At 39.4% G+C, this 25,209-nt stretch overlaps 5 protein-coding genes across 5 annotated transcripts; 2 read left to right on the top strand and 3 right to left on the bottom strand.

Annotated features, from left to right (window-relative positions):
- Positions 1-252: 252 nt before the first annotated feature.
- On the bottom strand, positions 253-3,799 carry LOC145911791 (uncharacterized). Its single transcript, XM_082999230.1, has 2 exons — positions 3,636-3,799; positions 253-1,351 (listed from the first exon to the last, which is right to left on the bottom strand). The coding sequence occupies exons 1-2, from the start codon at positions 3,724-3,726 to the stop codon at positions 786-788; spliced, it is 657 nt and encodes a 218-aa protein (XP_082855356.1). The 5' UTR covers positions 3,727-3,799; the 3' UTR covers positions 253-785.
- A 2,168-nt stretch (positions 3,800-5,967) lies between these two features.
- On the top strand, positions 5,968-7,991 carry LOC145911623 (uncharacterized). The gene is made up of 3 exons (XM_082999022.1): positions 5,968-6,400; positions 6,551-6,688; positions 6,960-7,991. Exons 1-3 carry the CDS (start codon positions 6,078-6,080, stop codon positions 7,786-7,788), a joined length of 1,290 nt encoding a protein of 429 aa, XP_082855148.1. The 5' UTR covers positions 5,968-6,077; the 3' UTR covers positions 7,789-7,991.
- Positions 7,992-9,349: 1,358 nt separating this feature from the next.
- LOC145910291 (uncharacterized) lies at positions 9,350-14,455 on the top strand. The gene is made up of 2 exons (XM_082997362.1): positions 9,350-9,473; positions 12,478-14,455. The coding sequence occupies exon 2, from the start codon at positions 12,504-12,506 to the stop codon at positions 14,067-14,069; it is 1,566 nt and encodes a 521-aa protein (XP_082853488.1). The 5' UTR covers positions 9,350-9,473; positions 12,478-12,503; the 3' UTR covers positions 14,070-14,455.
- Positions 14,456-14,510: 55 nt separating this feature from the next.
- LOC145910293 (uncharacterized) lies at positions 14,511-18,656 on the bottom strand. The gene is made up of 8 exons (XM_082997364.1): positions 18,503-18,656; positions 17,823-17,955; positions 17,550-17,663; positions 17,225-17,380; positions 16,322-16,419; positions 15,911-16,033; positions 15,423-15,552; positions 14,511-15,144 (listed from the first exon to the last, which is right to left on the bottom strand). The coding sequence occupies exons 2-8, from the start codon at positions 17,943-17,945 to the stop codon at positions 14,779-14,781; spliced, it is 1,110 nt and encodes a 369-aa protein (XP_082853490.1). The 5' UTR covers positions 17,946-17,955; positions 18,503-18,656; the 3' UTR covers positions 14,511-14,778.
- On the bottom strand, positions 18,598-20,477 carry LOC145910294 (protein POLR1D-like). The gene is made up of 3 exons (XM_082997365.1): positions 20,286-20,477; positions 19,691-19,974; positions 18,598-18,734 (listed from the first exon to the last, which is right to left on the bottom strand). Exons 1-3 carry the CDS (start codon positions 20,381-20,383, stop codon positions 18,709-18,711), a joined length of 408 nt encoding a protein of 135 aa, XP_082853491.1. The 5' UTR covers positions 20,384-20,477; the 3' UTR covers positions 18,598-18,708.
- Positions 20,478-25,209: the final 4,732 nt, after the last annotated feature.

Here is a 25,209-nt window from a genome sequence, read left to right as displayed (position 1 = left end):
AATATTGCTTTACGAGGGATAGAGGATTCATTCCTTGTCTTTTGTACTCACGCCGGCCCCAGCGATTGTCAGTGTATACCTGCTCTCGTTTACTTGACATAAGTTAACTATTAACTAATGGTTTATGGCTCCTTATATATATTGTCAAGACCCCTCTTAAGCTGGTATTGACGTCACGTATGTGGTTTATGGCTTGCTGTCCGTGTTCCTCAAACAATATTTTTTCCGGCCCGCTTGGCAGTTTTCCAGTGGTAGGAGTGTACTGTATTTAATGTCGGCACGTTAAAAAGTGAAGAATATACATAGAAGAATGAAATACACCAATCAGTTCTGTCAACAACAACACGCAGTAAACACGAAATATATCTCAAACTGTAATGCGAAAGATACGTAAACATGCAGGAAACTCGTAAAAAGACAAGTCTACTGACATTACAATCAACAGGGCAACTTGAAAACAACTGCGGCATAAAAACAGCAAATCTATGACTGGAGACTCCTTAAAGCGATTCTTCAGCACAATACAAAGCATGTCATTTTCCACCACAGGGCGTCAAATTGCACACCGACAGTTATAAAAAGTTATCTAACACTGAGGGTCGGCGCACATTTCAATGCAATCACACATGTATAGATGTACGCAGACCGACGGATGCACAATTACAAAATGCGGATATTGCTTAGAAACGCGCTGATGAACAATGAAGCGCAGCGGAAGAAATTATATAAGCAACGAAAAATAAAATAAAACACACACTGCTGGGTAATTGAACATCTTTTCTCAGTTAACTTGCTCCTCTTAGATTTACACCCTCCTGTTCCTCCTCCGACGGTTCCTCCTCCTCTGCTGTCACTGAAGGCTTTCTTTGATCCTTGATGTCACCAAATTTAGCTAGAACGTCCGATTCCTTGAACGCTCTTGGAGGTGGAGGGACTCCGGAGGGTCTTCTGTTGGTGTGACGCGGAGAGTTGGTGTAAAACTTCGGAAAACCTCCTCCGAGGTGTGATGGAGATGATGAGGAGCTGTTTTGATAAATAAACTCCATTGTTTCTTTCATAGCACTGTTCACTTTGATGGAGGACATCTTCTCTCTTGAAAGTGGATCCTTTCCCACATCAAACGAGTCAGTATCCTCAATTTCATCCTGCTCTTCAGGACGGCCCTCCACCCGAATCTCGACGTCTCTCTCCGCCGCTTTCTGTTGATCCATTTTTAGATCTTTATCGACTTCCGGAAGGCTGCTTTCTTTACGTTCCGAAGTGAACTTGCCCAAGTCGGCTGTAGATAAATTTCCGTCGCTTTGGTCGTTAATTGTGGGAGTTGTGTGTTCAGAAATATCGTCACACTTATCTGCGAATGAACAGAAATAAATGTAATGTTTTTTTGGTGGAGAACCATACTAGTGTTTTGTGAACATTTTGTAAATTGACGGTGCTGGTGCTGGTGCTGGTGCATGCTTTGCGTTTAATTGACAAAAAAATAATTTTTTTTTATTTATCAAAAAAAGCGGGTAAAAGCAAGCCCTTTGTATTACGTCAATCCCGACCTCACCAGGCTGTTAAAATTTAATATTCTGCTAATGAATAACCTTCCCTGAAGAGGCAACTTTCGCATGCTGCTCCGTAATGGCCTTCGCGAAATCGCACGACTTTAATTAAACTGTGATAGGTCCTATTTAACTGCCTCTTGCTGAAAGGCCTATCAGGTGGCTTTGCTTGTGATCGGACCCCAGTACTGAAGCTTAAGAAAAAATAAGTGCGCACGCAACCGGAAAAAAACACAAAATACACAGGCCTGTGAGCATTGTCGCCCATTCCCTTCAATGCAAACAAAGTCGGCGGGATCATCAGGCAAAGAGAGACCAGGCAAAAAGCAACAAGTGTTTCGGACTGGCTGCTAGAGTGATCGAACGTTCGATGAAAACAATCCTTGTTGATACAGAGACAGACCGTACCTGCCTCATGTCTAGAACGTTAGATCACGTTTTACGAGACCATCCTTAAAGTCTGCACCCTTTCATACAGAAAACATAAGTCTGTCCCCACATCACGCCGGTTGTATGATACTAATTTTTTAGGGTGAGCATTCCAACCAATTTTGCAAGGACTTTAATTACTTTAAATGAAGCTGCCCGGTGTCCACATAAATCTCATTGTAGAAACTACATAGTCACCCTGATAAACTTACACTTCCGCTATTATTTCTCTGGCCAACACAAACGTAATGTCGTAAAAATAATCATGCGTAACGACACCGCTTTTGCTGATACCCTGTATAAGTGGTTATTGCTTTCTAATATATAGCAGCTCTGTTGCTTTGTTAATCATCTACCACATGTTTAGGCAATTGTCTTTCGTCGGCGACCAAAGTTCAGACGATGGCCGCAATGCCTTGGAGACGGGACTGCTCTTGTTGCTTATTATTAAACCCAAGTCATCGGCGGTTCCCTTTTTATGTCTTGCAACCGTAACGATTCAATTGAGATAATTCTTCATGTTTTTCGCATTAGACGAGATGCTGTTCAGCATTTGCGTATGTTTTTGCCACCGCCACAGATCAAAATCGAAACACAAACATTTGGTGTTCGTGTTCTAAATGCTAATGGAAACCTTCTGTAACGATCCTGCTAAAATAACACTGCGATTTGGGCCAAGCTACTCGATCCACATTGTGGTGGCATTAATTTATGGGAACTAGCATGGGATGCGACAGTCACGTCCTAATGTCTGTCTGCTGGTTGATAAGGCATACGGTAGGTATAATTTGCTTCACCAACCAGTAATTCTTTCAGCTTTAGAGCAACGAATGATCAGGAAATAACATGTTTTGATCCCATTGACTGGAAACCCGAATTTGCTTGCAAAGTTTAAAAACCTGTCTTAGACTATTGTGTATGTGTACCGAGTCATGAAAAATTTATTTCTAGAAAATAGCCACAGAAAACACGAAACTCATGAACTAGTTTCAGTATATGACAACGTGGATGTAACTTAATTAAAACAGCTTCAGCGTCCACGGCAAATTTAAACCTGATCGAAAAGTTACTTCACATAGTTATTTCAATAATATAGGCTACCCTTCAAAACCTGCCAGCAACTGCAAGCACCGTCGTGCGCGTGCGTCATCAAATTGACGAGCGCATTACAGCCCAAGTAAATAGTAGCGCTGTTACCGTAGAAACTCAGCCAACTGTCACCGTGTTTTGCCCCCAAAGCGGCTATCACCTTATATCTATATGCAGAGCGACAAAACAATTCTTAAGTGTGTTTATTGTGCTTGGTAAGTAAGAAAGTAGGCTTGAGTGGCCTCTACCAAATAGCTCTTGTCGTCAACCCGCAAAGCAGACGTGTGGTTAGTGAGGCCAAAGGAAGTCTATTGGGACTTGTTTCTAAACCCTTAACAAAACCAATTGCCCAAGCGTTTGCGTCTCTCCGTAAATCGCAGTGGAAGAAAAAAATCAGTCGAATAACTTTTTAAACTGGTTTGACTACATCTAAAGAAGTTGACATTTTAACAATCTGTCTATCTACACCTAAATCACTCTCTCACAGTTTACTATCTATACCCCCATTGTGTGGGTGAATATGACACAGCGACAGACTAAGCATTTTATTAAAATGTACAATTAACCAACCTTTTGATCCATTTTCATTCGTCTTTAAAGGCGGCCTTCCTTTTAAAGGCCCCGGATCCAACCCTTTTGTTGTGGATGCCGAACAACCCATTTTTGTTAGATCTACAATCAACAGCACATGAACTCAAAAACGTTCCAACACAGACATTCTATCTTTACACACAACGGGGTTGCTGTAAGCAAATCAACGGTATGTTGCTTGTATAATCAGGCACAGCATATAAAAAGTTATACACTTATAAACACCCCAGGTAACTGTACAATACATAAGCGCCATTAAGACCGACAATACTCGAAGACCTCTATTGTCCCTCAACAATTGCTTTTCAATACAGAGAGAGGTATTTTTCAGACTGCCCAATTCTTTATAAACACCACTTTGCTATCAGAAACGAACAAAAAAGTGACTTTTCCAACTGTGAAGAATGCAAATGAAGTAATATCTGTGATCGTAATAATATTTTGAACATTAGGTGATCTTCGCTCCGGTATTGATGGAAATCTGGCGTATCTGTCTGTCATTACTGGTCCTACTAAATGACCTCCTTTATAGCAGGGAAATATCGCAAACTGCTTTGGTATCTGTCGTAAAAGTTTGCTTGCGAAGATTAACGGAAAGTTCCCGAAAACAATCTTATAATGACAAGAAACCCTGTATGTCCACGGTCGTAAAGTTTCAAGGACTTTCAAACTTCTTTTGTGATTACGGACAGCTACAAATCTCAACGGTTCTTAACTCGCGTTACGGTTTTGAATTCCTTTGGCTGGGTATGGCACTGTAGATCACATAAACTATCTCGACGAAATTACGAATAAACTTGACATTGCACCTAACTTCAGCAAGGCAGTACGCACTGTAGGTAGAAACACGGCAAGTTTCGTTTCCCAATCACAGATAAACATCAACCCAAGAAACAGAAATGTCTTCGCCACACGGGTGGTGTAGGTATCAAGATTAATGGAATGTTACAGCGCTAATATTTACCCACGCCAAACAGCAACGAACATTTCGCGACGTCGAGTCAACTCAGATGTATTCTCGGTGTAGGTTTACGGCAAAACAATGAGATAAATTCACGCAAAACAACGTCAGTTGCCGATATCGTTCTGTTACAAGTGAATGGGCAATAAATCAAAGCGTTTTAATAGAAAAAATTCTATGTGTTTGGAGAATGCGGATGGTCGTAATGGTGTTTGCATGTCGCTAATCTAATGCGGAAGACTGGCGTTTCGGCCTTTGTATGGCGCTTGCTTTGTTCACCGCATATTAAGTGACGCAAGCAAAACCACTTGCGTTTGCCTTGGGCAAGCAAGATTTCTTGCATTACCGGATTTAGCGAATATGTATTCTTTATGTAAACATACTGTTTCATGTTAGCTTCAGTGCCAAAACTAATGTTTTTTGCATATTGTCAACATTGAGTAAATACTCTTTTATGAAGTATTATTTCTTCAAATGTTTTTTGCAAATCCTTGCGTTGTTATATTTTTGCATGAAAAGCCAAAGAAACCACTGCTTGCAAAACTGTGATTTTTTTGTCACTTGATTATTGTTTTCTTTGTGCTAATATTTTTTATTGCAACACAGGCCTGAGGTTTGTACAAATCAAGAGGTACAGATCGCTTATCAAAACCCGTTACGTGGGCATTTGGTTGCAACGAAAAATTTATGCACTCACAGACCAGCGAATTCCACGGAAAAAAGAAAAATTTTCCGATGGTTCGATTTCAAGTTTAGATTACAGTTTACAGTTTAGCCTCGGGTCACGGTTAAGGAAACAGGCCAAGCAAGCAGACCCGGCTCTTTTTCTTTGCGCGTTATATCCGCATCTGAAAGGATCGTGAAACTGAGGAAAATGCATACAATATTAGCTTGAGGAGAAATTTTGGTTTTAAGGAAGGACAAGATGTCGTAAATCACCTGCAAATGCGGAAGTTAAAATTGTTGAGAAATATTTGACAGCAACTACGAACATTGTGGAAAATATAGCGATTCGTTGTCAATATAGAAATCGATTATAATAAGTCACAAAATTGCACTGTGCTTGCAAGCACTGTATACAGTTTGTATTCTCTGGCCCCAATTTTAAGACGTGTGCTACAATGACCTTTACCATCAATTTAAAAGAATTACAGAGGAGAATGTGTCCTCAAGCGCATTTTAGAAAGCTGTTTTGTTGACGACTCAAGGATTAGTTTTCGGACACAAATAGTGGTCCACAACATTTAAAGTTCAAGAAGGTTTTATGAATGTCATGAGACACCGAAAATATTTTTGCAGGGTAGTCTAGGAACCGGTAACCTTTGCATTTATATTATCTTGCATAGAGAGTTCATGTAAAAGAGGTTTACATAGAATCACGGCAATGACGATGTTGCTAGGTAAAGGCTATTGTGTCAAGTGCACTTGCGTTAAATAAGTCGCAGCAACGAAATCCGGGCATGGAATTTCAAACAAAAAAACGCAGAATATGGCTCATATACTTCTTGATGCTCTTTTCCGTCATCGCGTGTGCGCTTATATCACGAGGTTATCGCCACCCGATGTTGCATTCTACCAAAACCATTTTGAAGCTCCGAACTCAATACAATATTGGACATAATCCAATCTGCAGCAATGTTCTGACAAACTTGACCAGTGGACGATGGATGCTCATGTCACCAGGAAAAGAGGATTTTTACGATAACATTTTGCTCCGATATTGGCGAAAACGTGGAATACTTAAACATCCATGGCGGAAAGACAATCAGTGCGGGTTCTTTAGGTGATAAATTATTTGACGTACGTCTGCTAATGAGGAATTAATTACCAGGTTTTCAAAAGTTTTATTTAGTTTTCATTGATGAAATCACAGTGAATTTTACTCTAACCGTAAAGTGTTCTCGATTTTTTCATACTCCGATACGTTTTTCAGATATCAGTCCCGAATGGAAAATTCAACATGGAATCCAGTTGGAAGTTGGTGCAACCCACACAGCAACAAGCCTTGCTGCAACAATATGTGGAGCGGAACGTGTATCGCAGCCAATGCAACATCCTGCACTTGCAAGGGGTAATAGAAACAACTGTAAATGCTAAAAACCTAAAAAGCATCTTACAACTGCCGTTTGTTGGTATGATGCTTAAACATACCAAGTCCATGTTGACTTAAGTATAGGTAGAATAAATTTTCAGGAGCCAACACATGCAAACGTGCTCAAGAATTCTGAATATTTTTTTTCCAATTTGCAACAAAGTGTTTTTCGGATAAATACTGCTAGTAGTTCATTGTTCACCATTCGACAACTCTGTCTCACATATAATTGTATCCTGCTTTACATCAGGTGTGTTGATTCAAGAAATTATCACCATGCAGAGACGTCACGTTGGGTTACCCAAGATCAACGATGTAGATGGACGAATTATACGGGAGCCGCAGCGTGTAATGTTGTGGAAAATTCCCCCTTTCGCGATATCGTCTTTGTTGGAGATTCATTCATGCGTAACATGTTCCTCACTTTTCTTATGCTGCTCTCTGACGACCCCTGGAGAGGGGCATGGAACAGCAGCATGACGCCGGCGGCAAAAGAAATTTGCATATCTGGTCAAATGTATTTTTGGAAAGAGTGCCGACAGATTTTAACCCAAATCGGTGATGTCTATAACAAACGATCACTGTGTGGCGGTAAAGAGCCTGCGTTCAACGTCACCATGAAGCCTTTCTACAACATGAAGTTTCAAAACGATTTTCTTGAACTAGTTAAAAGTCTTTTAGGAAAACAAGGCGCTTTGATTATTGTTGGTGTTGGTTATCATATGCAATGTATGCCTGACATCGTCATAGGCGATTACCTACGTCCAGCAGTTCAGGCCATCAACAAATATTACGAACATAAATTTCCCACCGGTAGATGGCCCCAAATATTCTTTATGGTTCCAATGCCCGTCGGATTGTTAAAGTCACCGGTTCACTTTCCACTTCAAAATGACAACAAAATCGCAAAGTTGACAACAAAACTACGGCAATACTGCGCAATACATAACATACCACTATTTGACTTTCGGAAGCTCGGAAAATTTGTCCACAGTTTCGACGGCACACATTTCGGGCTCGGCGTCAATCTGATGAAAAATCAAGTTCTTTTGAATTATATTGCATCGCTTCACCCCTAAACAATTTTAAGAACACACAAATCAGAATAAAAATACAGCGTCCTAAAAGCCATAAAATATCTCCTATTTGTTGAATTTGTGTTTTTTTTATATTTTACGTGTACGTGTATTCAAGTGTTTGTTTCGTAATGTAAAGACGACAGAATTGATTTCACCTTTAACCCTCACAACCAAATTTTATGTGTGCCAATTTTGGCATCAGCGCCAATATTGTTCAAGAATGTACGAACAAGGAAATAAAAAATCTCCGCATGAATGAACAGTTTAACGTTTGTTGGGTTGGTGGATCTGGTTTAAGTCATAAAAGATATCTTAATATGATAAGAAATGGATGAGATATACTTGGGTAAATCGAGACAGTTTTATCAATTTCACTGCTGGCTACGGCCTTTAAATGTGAAAAGAATAATTACCCTGTAATCCAGACGAAGGAAAACGGCAAGCCCGGGCGAAATCAGACAAGTTGTGTCTTTCAATCTGGCCCGCCCAGGATTTGGTATAATTTAATGTCAATTGTGAAAATTGTTCAAACTGTTGATAAATATAATTTAATTTCATATTTTTATGTGTTTTATCGGTTACAGCATTTAATATTAAAAATAAGTTTCAATAACTGAAGTGTGAACGCATCTTTGTTCACTTTTACGCAAATGATCCATTGGCCGCTTCTCAATGTTTTAATAATTCTTGGCCCACGAGCCAAAATTTTGCCCACCCCTGTTGTAAACGATAGGTTTAATCTGAAACCTCATAGTTTTTTACATGATAAAGCCATGCTGCAGCAAACAGCCCTAAGCAAGTCATAACTTATGGCCTTTGGCACCATTGGTGGACTAATAAACCCATTTTATTTCTAATATGCGCTTATGAGTTGTTGTAAACGGGTGTAAACAGTCGGCGGTAGATGGCCCCAGGCGACGCTTTGAAACAATCCGCCAAATTCCTTTACTGATACAGAATACCGGCAGGCTCTTTATTGATAAGTTCAGCAGTAATCAATCTTATTGTAGAGGTCGTATTGGTTTAATTCCAACAAGGTTTTTTACATGAAACGATACCAAGTGCTTTGTAGACTTTAAGTGTTATGTACGTGAGTGCGTCAAGCTACTTGGCTTCTTATCGGCGTAGTTATAACATCAAGCTATTTCAGCCATAAGGAAAGTTTATTTAACAACCTTTCTTCACATTTTCGTGTACATCATACTACAAAGTTAATGTGCTAGACAGGGACAATTTTCTGCGAGATGTTAAGTCTTGTAACGCTATGCAGCAAATACCTACTCAGGCTGCGTGTTGTTCAACCTCATCGGCAGTATACTCAGCTAGCCCACAAGTGCAACGAGGCGTTTAAGAAAACATCAGGGAGAAAACTATTACAACACAATCCAGTTCATTTCCACTTTCATTGATTGCAAGTGAGACGCGTGGTAATTGCTACAGGGTGTGACGCCTTTCACGAGCACTGTTCTGTGACGTCACAATGAATCCTAACTCGCAATATATAGTAAGGCCGAAAGCTCTTTGCTTGAATGCGTGTTTAACGCAGCCTATCAGAAAAGCAATCTAGTGTAGAAGTGGTTTGATTTGGTGTTATTGAAGTTAAACCTAACAGATTAATGTGTTGTTTGAGGTGTAGGCCTAATGAACGATAGTATTATACTGTTCAAGCCATCATGGATATACAGGTAAGAATTTTTTTATTTTATGCTGTCATACAAACGCCTAATGAAACGGATGGTTGCCGTAACAACGTTGCTATAATCTCTAAAGTGCATCCTGCAGAAAAGTTTGTATGTGCCATACGGAAAGTAATGAGACAAAAAATGGTTTGCTGAATTCTAAATCGGCAATCACTCAAAGCACTTCTATCCCAGCTCAATTGCATCTTCATCGCCTGCGGCGCGTAGGTTGAATCGTCTTGACATTTTGACCAGAAATCGCCTTAATTACGTAATTTCAATGTCCGTGTCACAACAAGACTACGTACAAAACACTCCCAAAATGCTGCACCCGTTACAAGAATTTCTGAGCTGGATTATATCAGGCCGGATAATACAGGGAAAGGCTGTTGTACATCTTTGCCGTAGCTGCCCTGTAGATTTATCTGAACAGCAAATACACCCGCAATGAAGTTGTCGAAATCCATTGTGTTGTTGATATCGATTTCAGTGGTCCTGCTGCATAATGTCGAGATATAATGTTTCGTGAATGTTGAGTTTGCTAATGGCATTTACCAGAGCAAAAGAAAGCAGATTACCTTTGAAACAAATTGTTTTTGCAAGTTAACAGAGGCAATATACCAATTTAAAGCTGCATTGTACAATCACAATTAACCAACAATCATATGCGAATTGACTTCAACGTGATCAGAAGAATAAGATCTTTAGTTAGACAGGAAAGGCACGACCTGTGCTGGTCAATTTTTAAGTGGTCCGATCAATGCATCGGTCAGCGATTGGGCGTTAAGGCACAAGGAACAAGGTCGCCAAAAAAATTAATTCAAACCCCAAACGCACGGAGTTGAGTTGTTTCTAATCGCATTTAAATCTGCCGACGGATCAATAAATCAAACCTGATCGAATTTGACGACGGTCCTACGTTGTCTTCGCTCGGGCGTGACCTACAACAGTAGTATTAAACGCTTGAACGGCTGTTTTTGCATCTCAACTTACACTGGGTCGTACGCCTTTTCCGGTATTAGTTTTCACGAGGTACAAAACATCGTACGAAAATTCAAACTGGGGGATAATGAAACATTATCTTGGGTTTGGTTTTTAAATGAAATGGATTTAGTGTTGTAACAATTCTCGGTATATACCGTTTTACTGTTTTAGTGTTTGTGTGGTCGAAGATTGGGCAAAATTCCAGTGATTTCGCAGTAATGTTATCATTAACGTTTTCCTTGCTTCGCTCACAAATACCGCAGAGTCTGAATGGCACTCGATGAAGTGATCGCTATTAATCTGTCGTTGTTAACCCAGTGATTAAGGTGGAGGAATTTCAATCGGCGGTTTTGGCACGACCTGAAGGCAACGCTTGCGCCAATTTCTCCTTCCAAATCCCGTTCAGATAGGGACGACGACGGATTTTGTTGCCCAGTAATACGTACTTACAACAAAGAAGATTAACGAATCTAATGTTAAAATTCACGCGTTCGGAGATTTGTACGCGAAGTTTCTTATTTCTCATTTTAAGATAGATTGGACTTGTCTGTATGTCGCTGCTATATATTAACTTATTGGTGGGATATTTTCTAAAATCACCAGGATTTCGGAAAGGGCGCAGATAGAATCCCGATTAACCGTATGATATTATTCTAAAAAAGAGTTAGCAAAAGAGTCAATAAATAAGTAAATCACTACTGTTTACGCAAACAGGTTTCAATTCATTAAGTTGTATTGTTGGAAACACAGATAATTTTGTGATAAATTACCATATACCAGGTATATCACACTGAAGGAAGTTTTAGTGTTCCGCAAACCCTTGTTAATGGACTGTGTGTGGGCGTCGCGCTTCACTTCACATGTCCTGAAATAAATCACTTAAACGTCGACGATTATGGGGTCATATGACGTACGAGGTTCGCGCTTGACCGATGTCATAGAAAACACCAGGCAAACACAAAGCAAAACAATTTACGACCACATCGTTCAGAAACCTTTGCCTCTTCTGTCTTGGAGAGAAAGGTGATGTGTTGGTGAGGTGCTTGAACCCAACTTTTAAAAATGTCAGTTGTGGGACTTTGTAGCAAAACAGGAGAGCAGTGAAGGCGAAAGTTCGTGTGTAATAAATGCATTAGTTTTTGCTCAGGGCTGTGTTGCGAAAATTGACGTGATGTAAAACGTGTTTGCATCAGTTACATTTTCTGTGTTTAAGTTGTTTGTTGTTTATTTCGCATTTTTTGATATATTTACAAACCATTTATTTTAGTTAACTGGTTCCATTTCTTTTGGTTTTCAATTACAAGATATCTAAACTATACAAAAGGTGTGAAAGCAACAGCAATTCACATTTGAAAAGTTATGAGATTGTCGCAAACGCACAGCATTACGGGAAAATAAGTTTTTTCTGTGTCTTGTCTGTAGCTATACATGCATATAGTACAACGTATACGTGCACCATGGAGCATTGGGTTTTTATAAACTTTTCTAAACGCGCATTTGGTGAAATGTGACTCAGCGCGAAGATCAAGGACTTTGTTTCGTAAACCATATTAACGAATCTCATAGTAATACAGGCCATAACAGCCAATACCTCAATGTTTAATGGGTTGCATGCAAAACTATTTACTGTGGTGTTCAGACGGTGTTGAACGGTAAAGGGATGCGCATTGGTGATTGTCGGGTAAACAACACCAACGTTTCAAGAGTGGGAAACAGACGAAGTTATTGTGCCGTAAACGGTTGATAGCCTGCGGGCACACCGCAATTTCTTGGTGTTGAATTGTGTTAAATTGGTCGACAATTGGAACGCGCTATCTTGTTTGCACATCAATTGCAACGTGGTTATGTAAGGGATGTGCCCGCGTATTGCTGGTGAAGCTGCGTTAAAAACTAATTTTACAGAAAACTATAGCATGGAGCGACGTAACACCTTTATCACAAAACTAGTAACCACAACTGTTCAAGGCTGAAAATTTTTTTTCTTTAACAATATATTTGTTGAAATAAAAATTACAACCTTTTTTAGATTTGCATTACTTTGCTAACTGAGAAATGCCGACACGAAGGCCAATTATCCCAGGACCTGCTGGAAGCCGGAGGTTGCTGAGAGCTTTACACACTGAGATGAAAGAAAAGAAACTAATACAAGAACAGCAAGTCGCACCGTACCCGGACTCCGGAGTCCACAGCAATAGCAGCTCTGACGTCAGCGAGGCCGCGAACGCCTCCGACAGCTTACGCAAAAAGCCGAAGACCCGAAGACAATCAAACATGCCAAACGCAGCCGTGGAAGGGCAAAACAACGACAGCAGTACCTGCACAGACAGCGATGAGTCTGACGAAGACGTTGAGAGCCGAGGCAACGAACACACGTCATCAGATGATGACGCGGCGCATGGGGGCTTTTACAATTATCGCGGTATGTGGAACGGACAGCAGAAAAGAGACGCAAGAGTTGGCGATTTAAAGAAAACCGTCGGAAAATCTCGTGAAGCGAAACCGCACGATGGTGCACATCATCACCGCAAGCGAAGTGATGAGACTTCGGCGCAAAAGAAGAGGACAGAGGATATTGTTCTGTCTGAAAAGGATAAGCTGGAAATAAGAGAAGGATATCATAAGTTTGTCATAAACGGCGAACCGATGAGTGGGACTTCCTTCAGCTCCCGACCCTCTGCATTTACTCGGGTGCAGAAACAACCTGGAGCGACAGACAGCGACTCGTCTGATGAACTACAATTTCCCTTTGAGGCGGCTGCCACAGGTAGCAGCGACCCGATGGGAGTTCGAGATGCAAAACGACTGGAGAAGGATACGAAGAAAAAGACAAAGGCGCGCAAGGGAGGAGTGGCTGAGGCAAAACTTCTTGTTTCCGAAGCAAAGTTAAGCGAATTTGCGGCAAAATTGGCTGCGCGTCAAGCAAGAATTGATGAAAGACACGCAAAGATGTGCAGGAGACGAGCAGTGATGAAGAGCGCCGAGGAGCGACTGCAATCTCTTGAAGCACGTTTGGATGCCGAAGAAGAGGAACACAGAGATAGGGAGAGAAGAGTGAAGAACCGAGAGCGAAGAGTTCGCCAAGAGGAGGCAGGACTCCAAATAAAAGAGGCCTCATTGAAAAAGCGAGAAGCGGTCGTTACAGAGAGCATCAAGGACATTGAGCGCAGGAGAAAGCTGGTGGAAGAGAAGGAAGATATGCTTGGTGCGATGGAGGACATCATGAAAAAGCGAGAAGTCCTCCATAAAGGAGAGGAAAAGAGCAAGGTCGGCCGAGCGGTCGGGTCACTGGGAAAGAAAATTCTCCGCTCGAATAAGCACCAATCAAACCACGTGACCGAAGCAGCCACTCACAGCGAGGAACGTCATGAGTCTCAGGAAGTGTCAAGCATTGAAAGAACGCAAAAGCAACGCTCTTCCACGGGTTCCTACAAGCAAACTGCACCCATTCCAACTCCTCGAAAGTCCATCGAGAAGAAACCGACAGAGACAAGAGGTCGATCTTCTAGTTTGAACTCAGACGGAGAAGACGGGGAAAAATCACCACGCAAACCCGTCTTAGCGACTGGATCACTACCTAGATTTAGGGGCCAGAAAGCGGTTATGGGACTATGGTTATAGGCACCAGCTAATGACCGAGCAAATGGCCTTACAAATGATCGTTATGTGTGTTCTCCTATCGAAATGCTTTCCATCAATATGTGTTTAACAAGCATTGGAATGTTAAGGATTTTTTTGATAAATTGCAGATTTTGTTACTTATCATGAACGAAACCAAGTGTTTAAGTTCATCTGTGTTTGTACAAACTTTGCGAATTTATGTTGATTTTACTAACTTGCCAATCATCAGAAGAAGTATGACTCTCAACACATAAATTAGGTTTTTTATAAGTATTAGCCTGTCTGTTATGCAATACAGTGTTTACACACAGATTAGATTTTACATTTTGTACATTAGAGCAAAGCAGTCCTTCCGCAAACTGAGCGCACTTACTCTTGTGGACAATTTACAATTACTTCTTTGGCAATAACTAATTATAAATATATTTTGAAGCAAGAAAACTTATTAGTTCTGCATTCTATTTCTGCTTGCAACAGATATTGCACTTCTAGTTCAACACAAGGCAATTGCGAGAAAAGAAAAGCAACAAAATTGAAAATTAAAAACACGAAAAGGTGACATTACTTCCAACTTAATGACATCCAATGAGTGCATCCGCAAGAAATTTTAAAACCAAACAAGATAAAACATTTGTTGGAGGATGAACGTGCATAGATAATCCTATTCCACCATCCAACAAAGGGCGGTAAAATAAACCGCCCACACGGTTTAAGTAAACCCTTCATCCATCACCATAGCAACAAGTGACCAATCAGAGCGTCGCAAACGGGGATGTGCGAGAGTTGAAGTCCTGCTAGTGGACTTAGGGTGTCTGGCAGCACCTGGCTTTCTCACAGCAAGAACAATAATTGTTACAATAATTAAAATTAACACAACGACGACAATGAAAATAATGCATCGCTTTTTGCGATATTTGTGCTGAAGCTTGGTTGCTTTCTTCAACTCCTGGTTGCTTTTCTTGACATAGTCTGATGATATAGTGAGATGGTGCTCGATGCGATCCACTATTGCTCCTTGCTCGTGCACAATGGTTGACATGGTGACGAAGGCGTCATGAAGCTGGGTGATGTTTTTCTGTGGGCGATTGACACAACTTGGTCAAAGGATTGAAGAGTAATTTTTCTGATGTGTAAATTTTTTTCTCCCTTATTAACAAATTCAGAAAGTGCATTGTTAATTTTTCAACTTTAGCAAAAACACACATTTCTGTGGGTTTGTGAAGCAGGTTGACAATTCCATTGGGGTTAATACAATGAAAAAATAAGACAATGGATTTCAATAATTTTACCAATAATAAGAACTAGATGTACATTATAACACACAGTTTTATGCATTTTGTGTTCAAACTTTACCTCCAGGGCAAGGATTTCCCTTTCAAAAAACTCTACTTCCTTAAGCTTGGCTCTCATCTCTTTGCTGACTTGTTGGTCATCGACAATGTTACTGTGCAAAAGTGGCACTGCCTCCCCAACATCAACAGCCCTAAGAAACAAAAACAAGATGCCAAAAGTCTTTTCTCATAAAACAATGGCAAACTAAATCAACTACAACATAAAGTTTTCCCAGTAAAAGGTTTGCCGAGCAAGTTGGAAATGTGCTAGTGTATAGTGACACGGTGTGATCCATTCAATTGTCTACAGTTATTTCCTATCTCAGCCTATTCAAGCACTGGGATAGAAATCATATGGTGAATCAGTTAACTGAGGGGATCATTTTTTGAGGCACAAATATAGTTGGTCATATTGGAGTCATGTTACAAATTTTAACAATACATACATATATATGTACATAATTGTGCGCAACAGTAGCTGCATGTTATGATGCTTGACTGTTAACAAACCTGTCCAATTCCGCATGATCCACACTACGTCCAATGATTGACATTTGCCTTTCAATTTTTTTTCTGTTATTTTCGTTGTGACGTTTCTGTACAGTGTAGTAGTCTTTCACAATTTCTGTCAACCTAAAATTTCAAGCAGCATTTAAGAAAATGATACACAAAATCAAAGTTTCAAAAAAGCTTTTTGGTAAATTCAAAGATTTTATTTGCCAATTCATGGTAGTCTGATAGCCTTTAGCTTGGGTAAATATTGTCAAAATTACATGCAATGTTTACAGAGCAATTCCATGTGTGAAGCGCTACAAAATTGAGTGGGGGTGAAAAAGGAACATAAACAAAAAGGTTAAAAACAATAACGTATACAACAAACCCACACAAACCTGTATTTTTAAATAGTTTCACACATTTTACCTGTATGATAGAACCCCATGAAGTGTTAGTTTAATGCGAATTTCAGCAGGTAGTGCCACGGAGAGAAGTGTTGTCAATGAAGGTCTTTTCCATGAAACCTACACATTGTTAGTTTCAAAATTATTGCCAAATGAAAAACACGCTTGAAATAAAAAAGTGTTGTTGCTGGTTAGTGAAACACATTTAAACTGCACTTAGTGGATGAACTTTTATTGGTTGTTTAATAAAGAAAAACATGTTTCTAGCCACAGCACCCAAAACAATCCGTCACAAGAAACAAAACTTTAGATGAATTGGGCAGTGTGGATCAAACATGTTTAAGACAGCTAAGTGAAGGAATGCTCTTGAGAAAAGGTGTATAGTTTTTAACCAAGGTCCTATCTAGAAGTTTAATCAAGATGAAATCACAATGTTGCTTAAGACCTTTTGAAAAACAACATAACAACTCCCAGGTCCTAAGTTTCATGTGACTTTCAGTGTACATTTAGTATAAATACACATTTTACACAAACTATTTTGCAATGTTTCCTAATTGAGCTACACAGTTGCATATAACACCAAGTGCAAAGTGTCAATAATAGTTTGTCTAAAAAATAAATTTAAAATTAAACTGACATCATTTTCAAAACTAGGGACCTTGTTTTGCACTTGTAAATATAGGAGCATTCCTTAACTTAATACAAAAAATCTTCCAAAAATAGATGTGTGGGAAGATTTGTGTAGGAGTGCCAATAAAATGCTGTTTAATACAGTAGGAAACAAACCACACCCATATGTTCCCTACAGAATATTGGGTTTACAGGCTTGGCAGCCCATCCATTGTCATTGCATTAAATGTTACTGCTCCGGAATATTGGTCCCTACACAGAAATAACCACACTCCTATTCACTGCCCTCAACTACCTGAACATTTGATTCACGCTGACTCCAACGCACTGTAGCCAATGTGGGTTCCGGTTGGTAATATTTTAACTCTTCCTGTTCCGTCAAATCCATCCTCTGAAGGATGGACTTGGTTTTTCGTGCCAAGGCAGTAAAACGGTTCATTGTTGCAGCCACCTGGTTAAAAATACATGCACATTATTTAACTCACCCATATCATTTTTTATAGTCATAGCTTTAAAAACTTAACAGTCGCAGTGTACTGTCTGCAGCTCACTATGTATTGTTTCCAGGCCATAAAATCCATACTAAGTTAACATTATTGCACATATGAGTATTCTTTTACTTGTTTGCGCTGCTCCAGCTCAGCAGATGCTCCAGTAATCATTTCTTGATGTTGTTGGTTGATATCTTGCAACATCCTTTCCAACTCCTGCAGAAATTTCTGAACCTTTTCTGCCTGAAACATGCAAAAACAATAACAATTAATTGAACTGACAAATGAATGATCTGGAAATAAATAAATAAGTAGTCAATAAAACTAAAAGTTGCTTTTTGATGAAACAAGAAAAAGTCTGGGTTGGACAAGCAAAAAAACAAACAAGAGAAGTAATCTAACCCTGGCTAAGACCATTGTCATCTCCACATCCATCGGAACTTCCTCTTGGACTTCAGGTTCATAGTATTTAGAAGGGTTTCTTCGCGATAACCTTAACAAGTCTGGAAGACGATCACGTATCATACCAAAACCCCTGCATAAAAAAAACTATTCTCAACATGAATACATTCTGTATATATTTAGTACAAAACTTTCTACATACAGACTGCAAACTAAATGCACGCTTTACTATCCGAACAGGTTACTTCCTTCTAGCTGTTTATTGCCTTGGTAAGATGATAACATGCATGTCACACAAGGAATGTAAAGTCATGTTATGACAACGTTTGTGCAAAAGTAATAACAAAATGTCTTGGCATTTGCTGTAAGTTTACACAAAGTTTTTGATGGTGCACAGAAATACTTTTATATTTACAATCTAAACCACAATAATACTCTAAATCTATAGCACCTCATCTATTTATTTTAGTTGTTTTTGCATATGTTTGTGTTAAGAATATGATCAATTAGAATTTTTATAATTTTTTTTTCAAAAACAACAAAAATGGCTAAATACATGAAGAATAGTTATCCCCTAATGCAGAACTGAAATTTTATTGTGTTAACTAAATGCATAAAAAACCACCGACTATTAATCAATAAATGTTGTGCTAAAATAATAAACAAGACCAAAATCCTACCTTATTAAGCCATGCAAGCATCTGGGCCTCAGCAAGTACTAGCGTGCCAACTTAGCTTCGAAGTTTGGGTCGGCCGTCTGTTGAAAGATAACAAAGCGCAGGGAAACGACTTCCTGCTAACTCCATATCCTGCTGCTGTAATCTATCATTGTAGCTAATCACACAGTTCGTGCAGCGCGGGAACTTAATTGATTCACATTTGGACATCAACATTCATCAGTGGAATGTTTTCCTGCAAATTTCACAGAAAGCCTTGTAAAATACAGCATATAGATTCAGAGTAAATCTATGAATCATACAAAAACAAAAATGTATGCGATCACATAAAAAATGCTTTTGCTGGAACTTTCATATATATACTCATATATTACGTAGTTGTAACTTTCACATCACAATAAAAAAAAACCATGTGGTTCATTGTCACAGTATAAAAGGGTAATTTCATTTTATTGATGTTCGTTTAAAGCATTGCTTCCTAATCATCTAATTTTTCACTTTCAGTGTAAAGGAATGCTCTTATTTCCCAAATGGGAATAATTTTTTAACTAAAAATTTAATTATTCCATTTTCACTTTTTTTTCCTCTGCATGGCATGACAATAAGTTTATGACACACAAAAATACAGAACATAATATTTCTTTTCTGACTACTTAATTGTATATTTCATGCCCACTGACTACCCACTGATAACCCAATAATTTCCACCAGTTAAGAACCACAGGTTTAAGGAATAAAATTGCTGTTGTGATAAAGTATTTACCACTTCAAAACAAAAATCAATATTTGCAATGTGTTACATCAGTGCTTCCCAACCTTTTTCTGTTCGCAACCCACTTTTAATGTAAGTTTTATTGTGCGACCCGCAATGAGATATGACCAGACAAATAAAAAACAATTATAATGCAATAATTTTGTGATCTAATAAAAAAATGTAACATTTAGAAATGCTTTGCGGCCCACCTAAAATAGCTTCGCGACCCACTGGTTGGGAAGCACTGTGTTACATGACAGTTTAAACACAATAGACAAAAATAACCTTAGATCATGCCATTGATTGGCCAGATTTTGTCTTGTAGAATTATGCATAGTGTTTCAACATATGTATTAAGAATTAATTCATCATAAGTATACAGACTTTATTTCAACGTTAATACTTAAGTAATAATGCAGTTTGTATAATGAACTCACTTGATTGATGGCATTTAGGTTCAGTCTTGTTTTTCTTCTCTTGTATTTTTGTATTGGCATTGGAAGATTTAGCAAAAGGCTTTGATGATGAGGATGAATTTGGATATTTGTTTGTTTTTTGGATATTAGCAGTCGACTTCTTGCGTTTTGTGGTAGTTTGAGGGGTACTTTTGTCACCCTGTTTCCGTTTCAATGTTTCGTTTGCATTTTTTTGAGAATACAACACACTGGAAAGTGTACGGTGAAGGAATTGCTTGTTGGTAGATGGAACAAGATTTTTCTGCCTAAACACAGTATGTACATTTGCAAACCGACCATACAACTAGAAACAGAAAACTAAAAGGGTAATGACAAGAATAAAAGGGAAGTTTACATTTGGGAATCACATAACACAAACTTGGTGGCAAATCATTTTAGGTAGGCTACATAATGTGACAACCAAACCTAGTGTTTGAACACATTTAACTGTATTGCTCAAGCACCTGAATAAAATTTGCCAGAATGTCAAACAAAAACACTTAATTGAATCACGCCTTAACCAACTAAAATTTGATTATTTTGAGAACAATTTAATATAGCCTAGACTGGAGCCTACCATCCACTTGGGCCCATTGTAGCAGATCGCTCCTTTCCACGCTTAGCCTCTTTTAGCAATTCCTGTACGGCCAGTTTTTCCAAAGTCTTTTCATCCATGCTAAAAAATCTATATTATCTACCCACTTTAAACATTAGACACAAAATCAGAAAAAAATGCGTGTTTTGAGACAAAGGCAAAGTTCAATGAATGAAAAGCACCACCCTCATTCTGGCAGAATTCTGGCAGAATAATTTTGCAAATTTGCCACATTTTGCAAGGTACAACAAGCATTTACTCCAAAATTGGTTTCTTTTGGATTAGAATCAAATTACAGAGATGAGCAAGCAGTTCAAACCTCAAAAAACATTTAAACAAATTTTTTCGCAGCTGTATCAATCAAAAAAATCGCGAATTAAAAAAATCGCCTGGTTTTGCGATTCAGCATAATGGCGGCATGCAAAAAACTTCCCTAATACAAAGAATTCTGCTCGGCGTTTTTGCAATAGGTGCCAATATTGACCAATATCACGAGAACGGAAATTTAATGCTCTACCACATGCAATTAACAAATTTGAAATTAAGGTGCCGGATGACCTTCAAATCGTCCATTGAACACGACCCGCTTTGAGCGAATCAGCAGCATAATGGCGTAATGTCGGCATGCGAAAAACTTCCCTATTAAAACAATTCTGCTCGGCGTTCTTGCAATAGGTGCCAATATTGACCAACATCACGAGAACGGAAATTTAATGCTCTACCACATGCAATTAACAAATTTGAAATTAAGGTGCCGGATGACCTTCAAATCGCCCATCGAAGACGACCCGCTTTTTGCGAATCAGCAGCATAATGGCGTAATGTCGGCATGCGAAAAACTTCCCTATTAAAACAATTCTGCTCGGCGTTCTTGCAATAGGTGCCAATATTGACCAACATCACGAGAACGGAAATTTAATGCTCTACCACATGCAATTAACAAATTTGAAATTAAGGTGCCGGATGACCTTCAAATCGCCCATCGAAGACGACCCGCTTTTTGCGAATCAGCAGCATAATGGCGTAATGTCGGCATGCGAAAAACTTCCCTATTAAAACAATTCTGCTCGGCGTTCTTGCAATAGGTGCCAATATTGACCAACATCACGAGAACGGAAATTTAATGCTCTACCACATGCAATTAACAAATTTGAAATTAAGGTGCCGGATGACCTTCAAATCGCCCATCGAAGACGACCCGCTTTTTGCGAATCAGCAGCATAATGGCGTAATGTCGGCATGCGAAAAACTTCCCTATTAAAACAATTCTGCTCGGCGTTCTTGCAATAGGTGCCAATATTGACCAACATCACGAGAACGGAAATTTAATGCTCTACCACATGCAATTAACAAATTTGAAATTAAGGTGCCGGATGACCTTCAAATCGCCCATCGAAGACGACCCGCTTTTTGCGAATCAGCAGCATAATGGCGTAATGTCGGCATGCGAAAAACTTCCCTATTAAAACAATTCTGCTCGGCGTTCTCGCAATAGGTGCCAATATTGACCAACATCACGAGAACGGAAATTTAATGCTCTACCACATGCAATTAACAAATTTGAAATTAAGGTGCCGGATGACCTTCAAATCGCCCATCGAAGACGACCCGCTTTTTGCGAATCAGCAGCATAATGGCGTAATGTCGGCATGCGAAAAACTTCCCTATTAAAACAATTCTGCTCGGCGTTCTTGCAATAGGTGCCAATATTGACCAACATCACGAGAACGGAAATTTAATGCTCTACCACATGCAATTAACAAATTTGAAATTAAGGTGCCGGATGACCTTCAAATCGCCCATCGAAGACGACCCGCTTTTTGCGAATCAGCAGCATAATGGCGTAATGTCGGCATGCGAAAAACTTCCCTATTAAAACAATTCTGCTCGGCGTTCTTGCAATAGGTGCCAATATTGACCAACATCACGAGAACGGAAATTTAATGCTCTACCACATGCAATTAACAAATTTGAAATTAAGGTGCCGGATGACCTTCAAATCGCCCATCGAAGACGACCCGCTTTTTGCGAATCAGCAGCATAATGGCGTAATGTCGGCATGCGAAAAACTTCCCTATTAAAACAATTCTGCTCGGCGTTCTTGCAATAGGTGCCAATATTGACCAACATCACGAGAACGGAAATTTAATGCTCTACCACATGCAATTAACAAATTTGAAATTAAGGTGCCGGATGACCTTCAAATCGCCCATCGAAGACGACCCGCTTTTTGCGAATCAGCAGCATAATGGCGTAATGTCGGCATGCGAAAAACTTCCCTATTAAAACAATTCTGCTCGGCGTTCTTGCAATAGGTGCCAATATTGACCAACATCACGAGAACGGAAATTTAATGCTCTACCACATGCAATTAACAAATTTGAAATTAAGGTGCCGGATGACCTTCAAATCGCCCATCGAAGACGACCCGCTTTTTGCGAATCAGCAGCATAATGGCGTAATGTCGGCATGCGAAAAACTTCCCTATTAAAACAATTCTGCTCGGCGTTCTTGCAATAGGTGCCAATATTGACCAACATCACGAGAACGGAAATTTAATGCTCTACCACATGCAATTAACAAATTTGAAATTAAGGTGCCGGATGACCTTCAAATCGCCCATCGAAGACGACCCGCTTTTTGCGAATCAGCAGCATAATGGCGTAATGTCGGCATGCGAAAAACTTCCCTATTAAAACAATTCTGCTCGGCGTTCTTGCAATAGGTGCCAATATTGACCAACATCACGAGAACGGAAATTTAATGCTCTACCACATGCAATTAACAAATTTGAAATTAAGGTGCCGGATGACCTTCAAATCGCCCATCGAAGACGACCCGCTTTTTGCGAATCAGCAGCATAATGGCGTAATGTCGGCATGCGAAAAACTTCCCTATTAAAACAATTCTGCTCGGCGTTCTTGCAATAGGTGCCAATATTGACCAACATCACGAGAACGGAAATTTAATGCTCTACCACATGCAATTAACAAATTTGAAATTAAGGTGCCGGATGACCTTCAAATCGCCCATCGAAGACGACCCGCTTTTTGCGAATCAGCAGCATAATGGCGTAATGTCGGCATGCGAAAAACTTCCCTATTAAAACAATTCTGCTCGGCGTTCTTGCAATAGGTGCCAATATTGACCAACATCACGAGAACGGAAATTTAATGCTCTACCACATGCAATTAACAAATTTGAAATTAAGGTGCCGGATGACCTTCAAATCGCCCATCGAAGACGACCCGCTTTTTGCGAATCAGCAGCATAATGGCGTAATGTCGGCATGCGAAAAACTTCCCTATTAAAACAATTCTGCTCGGCGTTCTTGCAATAGGTGCCAATATTGACCAACATCACGAGAACGGAAATTTAATGCTCTACCACATGCAATTAACAAATTTGAAATTAAGGTGCCGGATGACCTTCAAATCGCCCATCGAAGACGACCCGCTTTTTGCGAATCAGCAGCATAATGGCGTAATGTCGGCATGCGAAAAACTTCCCTATTAAAACAATTCTGCTCGGCGTTCTTGCAATAGGTGCCAATATTGACCAACATCACGAGAACGGAAATTTAATGCTCTACCACATGCAATTAACAAATTTGAAATTAAGGTGCCGGATGACCTTCAAATCGCCCATCGAAGACGACCCGCTTTTTGCGAATCAGCAGCATAATGGCGTAATGTCGGCATGCGAAAAACTTCCCTATTAAAACAATTCTGCTCGGCGTTCTTACTATAGGTGCCAATAAAAGATTCAATTTTGTGCTTCATCCCCTTGAACATTTTGATGGTTTTTCAACTAAACTTTTCACAGCACCCTGCGCCAAACGTCTGACTGACTGAGAAGAGCAAAAATTTGCACTAAAACTGCACCAAACACGCTGAAAATCGCCCTGGCTACACCACGTGACTTCTTGCTCATTAAACAGAAAATTGACCCCAATGCATCACCGGTTGCCTTGTGACGAAACTGAGACTCTCTATGACGCAGGAGTACAAGACGGGCATTCCCCGCGGGCAAAACTATTTTAATACAATTGCTGATATGCGGTCTTTAGTCCTATTTTGATAAAATAAAGTTTGGTCCTGGCATTGAAATTCGTTTTGGTCGAAGATTGCCTTTCTTTCTGTTTGTCCCTTATGACGCAATGACTTTGATGTGGACATATTTCACGCGTTATTGTTTGACTGTACTGTTGCATTCTATTAGGATTTGATCTCAGATACCGAAGGGTTTATCAACTCGTATGGATTCGTGGTACCTAACATGAAAATTTTATTAACCCCTCTCCTATTATCTCCTGACTCCCCTACCAATGACACATTTGCAGGAATTTGTCAGGTGTAGTATGAACTACACTACATTTTCAATTTTCTTTTCCCTCAAAAGTAACCATAACAATTCAACTTTTCCTTTTTTTTCGAACTGAATACGACCTGCACAGAAAATATAGCATATTTTTTTTACAGTATTTTGTCACAGAAATCAATTATGCAACACATGTCACAGGATAAACAGTAAATACATATGTTTGTGTGTATTGCAAAAAAATAGTATTTAGCGTTATATATGTCACATATCTCTAAAATTTGTTGCCATTTTATCCAAAGAGCATATGAAAAAGAAATGTAGAAAGCAATCCATCATCTAAACATGCAGCAAAAATGTTTTGTATTTGTTTACACCAAGGGTGTACAAACTGCAGTCCGCAAATCAACATTTTGTAGCATGTCGAAGGCTGCTACGTGGCCCGGCCCCGGAAGTCAACAAATAAATTTTTTTACAAATAAAGTTGTGTATTATTGCCAAGTTTGCTGATATGTGCAAATGTACATGATTGAACACATGTTGTACTTGCATACTGCCAAAGTTATAAATTTAGAAGGCTTATTGG

This window comes from Ascidia mentula, chromosome 8 (assembly GCF_947561715.1).
Source record: "Ascidia mentula chromosome 8, kaAscMent1.1, whole genome shotgun sequence".
In the NCBI taxonomy this organism is placed as follows: domain Eukaryota; kingdom Metazoa; phylum Chordata; class Ascidiacea; order Phlebobranchia; family Ascidiidae; genus Ascidia; species Ascidia mentula.
The sequence above is the reverse complement of the archived record's forward strand: the minus strand, read 5'-3'. Positions and strand labels throughout refer to the sequence as shown.